General features: G+C 68.2%; 1 protein-coding gene and 1 long non-coding RNA gene across 2 annotated transcripts in view; both read left to right on the top strand.

The window, feature by feature from the left end:
* ARMC5 (armadillo repeat containing 5) overlaps window positions 1–2,904 on the top strand; it is a 6,909-nt gene extending 4,005 nt beyond the window's left edge. Inside the window, exons 5-7 of the mRNA XM_026661045.2 lie at window positions 138–748; window positions 1,610–1,742; window positions 2,016–2,904. Coding sequence (XP_026516830.1) covers window positions 138–748; window positions 1,610–1,742; window positions 2,016–2,808 — 1,537 coding nt within the window. The 3' untranslated portion in view covers window positions 2,809–2,904. The remainder of the gene's footprint in view (window positions 1–137; window positions 749–1,609; window positions 1,743–2,015) is intronic.
* A 24-nt stretch (window positions 2,905–2,928) lies between these two features.
* Window positions 2,929–3,564, top strand: LOC112123210. Its single transcript, XR_002909507.3, has 2 exons — window positions 2,929–3,406; window positions 3,459–3,564. It is a non-coding gene; the product is annotated as an uncharacterized LOC112123210 (long non-coding RNA).
* Window positions 3,565–3,735: the final 171 nt, after the last annotated feature.

Here is a 3,735-nt window from a genome sequence, read left to right as displayed (position 1 = left end):
GAGCATCTGAATCCGGTGTCACCAATTCCCGCTGGGGCCAGCCAGTCTGATCGGGCACCAAGCCCCGTTCCTGAGCATCTGCCTCCGGTGTCACCAATTCCCACCGATGCCAGCCAGTCCGATCTGGCACCGAGCCCCATTCCCGAGCATCTGCCTCCAATGTCACCAATTCCCACTGGGACCAGCCGGTCCGATCCGGCACCGAGCCCAATTTCCAAGGATCTACATCTGGTTTCTCCTATTCCTACTGGGACTGCCAGTGACTTCCTGGAGCCCCAGCCCACTGCTTTCTCCTCGCGGCGCCGCGGCAAATCACGTCCCCATCCGGACGCGGCCCCCTGCACTCCGGCTCCATTCCGCCCCCCGGGCGAGGTCCTGGCCCCGCAGTTCTTGCTGTGGGGTGGGGAGGAGGAGCTATCGGCCCCCGAGGCGCCCGCCCTGCTGCTGCTCTCCCGCTTCTCCCAAGCCGAGGATCCCAGCCGCAGCCTGGTGACGGGCCCGGTGCTGCGGGGGCTGCTGGCCTATGTCACCGGAGCCCCCGCCCCGCTACCCCGCTGCCTGCGGCTGCTGCACCGGCTCACGTGCAACCCCGTCTGCCTGGAGGCCTTTGTGCGATGCCACGCCCCCTCCCTGCTGCGGGCCTGGCTGGTGCTGGGCGTGCCCCCAGAGGAGGCTGCCGCCGTGGGACAAGAGACCCCCAGAACTCCAGGCAGCGGGCACCGGCATGGCAGGAGGTTCAAGGAGTTGGGTGAGTCCTCCCCCCTGCTGAGTCCTGGGGCATGGGGATCCCCCTGCTGCGCCCCAGGGGTAGGTGAGCGCCCCAGTCCTGGGCTGTGGGGGTCACCCTGCTGCATTACGGGGCTCCCAGCATCCCAGTGTGAGAGCACTTTGTCCCCGGAGTATTGGGGTCCTCTCTCCGGTAGCCCTAACCCGGTGACACCCCCCCGCCACTACTGAGGAAACTGGGGTTTGCTCTAGGTCAGGGATCGGCAACCTTCAGCACGCGGCCCGTCAGGGAAAGCCGCTGACAGGCGGGGACGGTTTGTTTACCTGCAGCGTGCGCAGGTTCAACCGATCGCGGCTCCCGCTGGCCGTGGTTCACCGTGCCAGGCCAATGGGGGCTGCGGGAAGCCACAGCCAGCACATCCATTGGCCCACGCCGCTTCCTGAAGCCCCCATTGGCCTGGCACAGCGAACCGCAGCTAGTGGGAGCCGTGATCGGCCGAATCTGCGGACGCTGCAGGTAAACAAACCGGCCCGGCCCGCCAGCGGCTTTCCCTGCCGGGCTGCGTGCCGAAGGTTGCCGATCCCTGCTCTAGGTTAATGGGGTCTCCTGCTCCCCACCTCAGGGTGAGCCTTGTACTTCCGCTGCGGGGTTCAAAGTGCCCCAGCATGGCACTAGGGGGAGCTGTGTGGTGGGGCGCGGGGCTCGGCTGGGAATGCTGCCCGGTGGGGGCTGGGCACCATGGGGTGGGGGGGATTTGGAGGGATGCTGTGCCACAGGAGCTGTCATCCCATGGGGTGTTTTTGGGGGGGGCTCATGGGGCGGGGGGATGGGGGCTCTGTGTTGGGGGAGGGGCCGGGCTCTGACGTGCTGCCCCTTCCCCAGGCGAGACCCTGCTATGCAATCTCTGCGTCCAGGCTGAGTCGGCCTTCGGGGCGGGCGTCCTCACCCACATGCTGCTCTCGGGCGCCGAGGCTGACCAAGTGGCTTGTGCCATGGCCCTGCCTCTCATCTGCAGGTGGGTGGTGCCGGGGAGGGGGGGGCGGGGTGAGTGGTGGGCGGGCGCTGGTGTGGCTGGATGTGGTGGTGTTGGGGGGCTTAGGGGGCTGGTTGGGGAGGGGGCCGGGCCCAGCTGGTGGAAGGAGGCCGTTCTGGGGGAGGCGGTGAGAATGGAGGTTGTGGGGCTGATCCAGGGAGATCCTGGGCCCATTGGGTGGGGGGTGGGGGTTAGGGGGCCGATCCGGGGACTGATCCATTTCCTCCCCCCCCCCCCCCCCCCCCCCCCCCCCAGGAAGAAGTCCCTCTGCCGGAGGCTGCTCCTGGAGCACTCTGGCCTGCGCCTCCTGCTGGCTGCCTTGACACGTGATGCCGACCCGCCCTTCATCTTCTACGCTGTGGACTCGCTCTCCCTGCTGCTGGGCGCTGCCACCCCCCTCCCTGCCCCGCCCGCCCCCAAGCGCTCCCGGCTGGCAGCCTCCCCGCCGTGCCCCTACGAGCGGCTGGTGAAGGCGGGCGGGGCGGACCTGCAGTTCCGGTTGGACTCGGGCGCCCTGGTGCTGGCCTCGCGCCAGGCCGCGTGCGCCGGCTCCGACGTCCTGCGGGCCATGCTGGCGGGCGGGTTTGCTGAGGCGCGCCAGGCCCTGGTGCCCATCCACGGGGTGGCGCCTGCCCCCTTTCTGGTGCTGACCCACTTCCTGCATGGCTGCCGGGGCGAGCCGTGCCCGGCCCTGGGGGGCCCGTTCCCACCCGGCGAGGGGGAGCTGGCGGAGCAGACGCTGGCGGTGGCCGAGCAGTTCCTGCTGCCCGAGCTGCAGGAGCTGGTAGAGGAGGCGTTGTGCCGGCAGTACCTGCGCCCTGGCGCCAGCCTGGACCAGCTGTACCGGCTCGGGGAGCGGCTGGGCCGGGGGCAGCTGCTGCGGCGCTGTGCCCGCTACGTCCTGCTGGGGGCGTCAGAGGAGCCCACCAGCCGAGCGGCCGCGCTGGCGCGGATCCTCCGAGTCACCAGTGACCCCAAGGAACTGGCCCAGGAGCTGCTTGCGGTTGCCATGGAGACGCCATGGGGAGTGGGCACTGATGGGACCTAGGCTAGGGGTCTGGCTGAGGGCACTGCCTGTGCCCCTCTGGGTGGGGGGCTGGGCTTAGGGCACTCTCTGTACCCCTCTGGGTGGGGGGGGGTTGGGAACAGAGGAGTTTGGAGGGCAGGGAGCTGTGGGGGGGACTGAGGGGGAGAAATGGGGTCATGGCAAGGTAAGGAATGGGGATATGGGACCCCGGCGGTGAGAGGCATCAGGGCAATGGGGATGAACCACTGCCCCCCCAGGAAAGTTTGGGATCCCTTCTCTGTTGGGTGAGTTGTTCCCTCCCCCCAGGCCATGGCACAGGGTGGGAGCCTGCCTGCAGCCTCCCCCAAGGAAGGGATCATGGTGTATTGGGGGGTGCCCCTACTTTTGCAGCACAGGGCACCCCAATTCCCCACCTGTGGCCACGGAGAGCAGTTTGGGGGGGCCTTGACTGGAGGGGGGCTCAGTCCCTGATCTGCAGGGTACCCCTCGGTCACTGGGCAGGGCAGTGTGTGCTTTGTCTGCACAGAGAGATGCCCACACCTTGTTTCCTAGGTCCCAGGTAGGGCAGCTCCGGGGGGGTGCTCAGCGGTACCCCCCATGCTGTGGGGAGCGGTGACAGGTGGATGGGGGTGCTCAGCGGTTCCCCCCCATGCTCCGGGGAGCGGTGACAGGCGGCCAGGGGTGCTGCTTTCTGCTGGCGAGGGGATGGGTGTGTACGACTGGAATGTATTGAATAAGCTATTGTACGTGGAGAAATACAGGCTGGGCTTCACCATGCGCATGTGTCTGTGTGTCTTCATTCTGCGGGAGCGAACCCAGGAGTCCTGGCTCCCAGCCCCCCTGCTGTCTGTTCCCCCCAGCTGGGGCTAGTCTCCCATCTCTGCTCCTAGCTGGGGTGTGGCAGCGGTAGCAGCAGCATGTGATCCCGTGGGGGGGGGGGGGGGGGGG

The sequence above is a fragment of the Terrapene carolina genome, unplaced genomic scaffold (assembly GCF_002925995.2).
Source record: "Terrapene carolina triunguis isolate 2854851 unplaced genomic scaffold, T_m_triunguis-2.0 Scaffold926, whole genome shotgun sequence".
NCBI classification, from domain to species: domain Eukaryota; kingdom Metazoa; phylum Chordata; order Testudines; family Emydidae; genus Terrapene; species Terrapene triunguis.
This window is presented reverse-complemented; position numbering and strand designations above follow the sequence as displayed.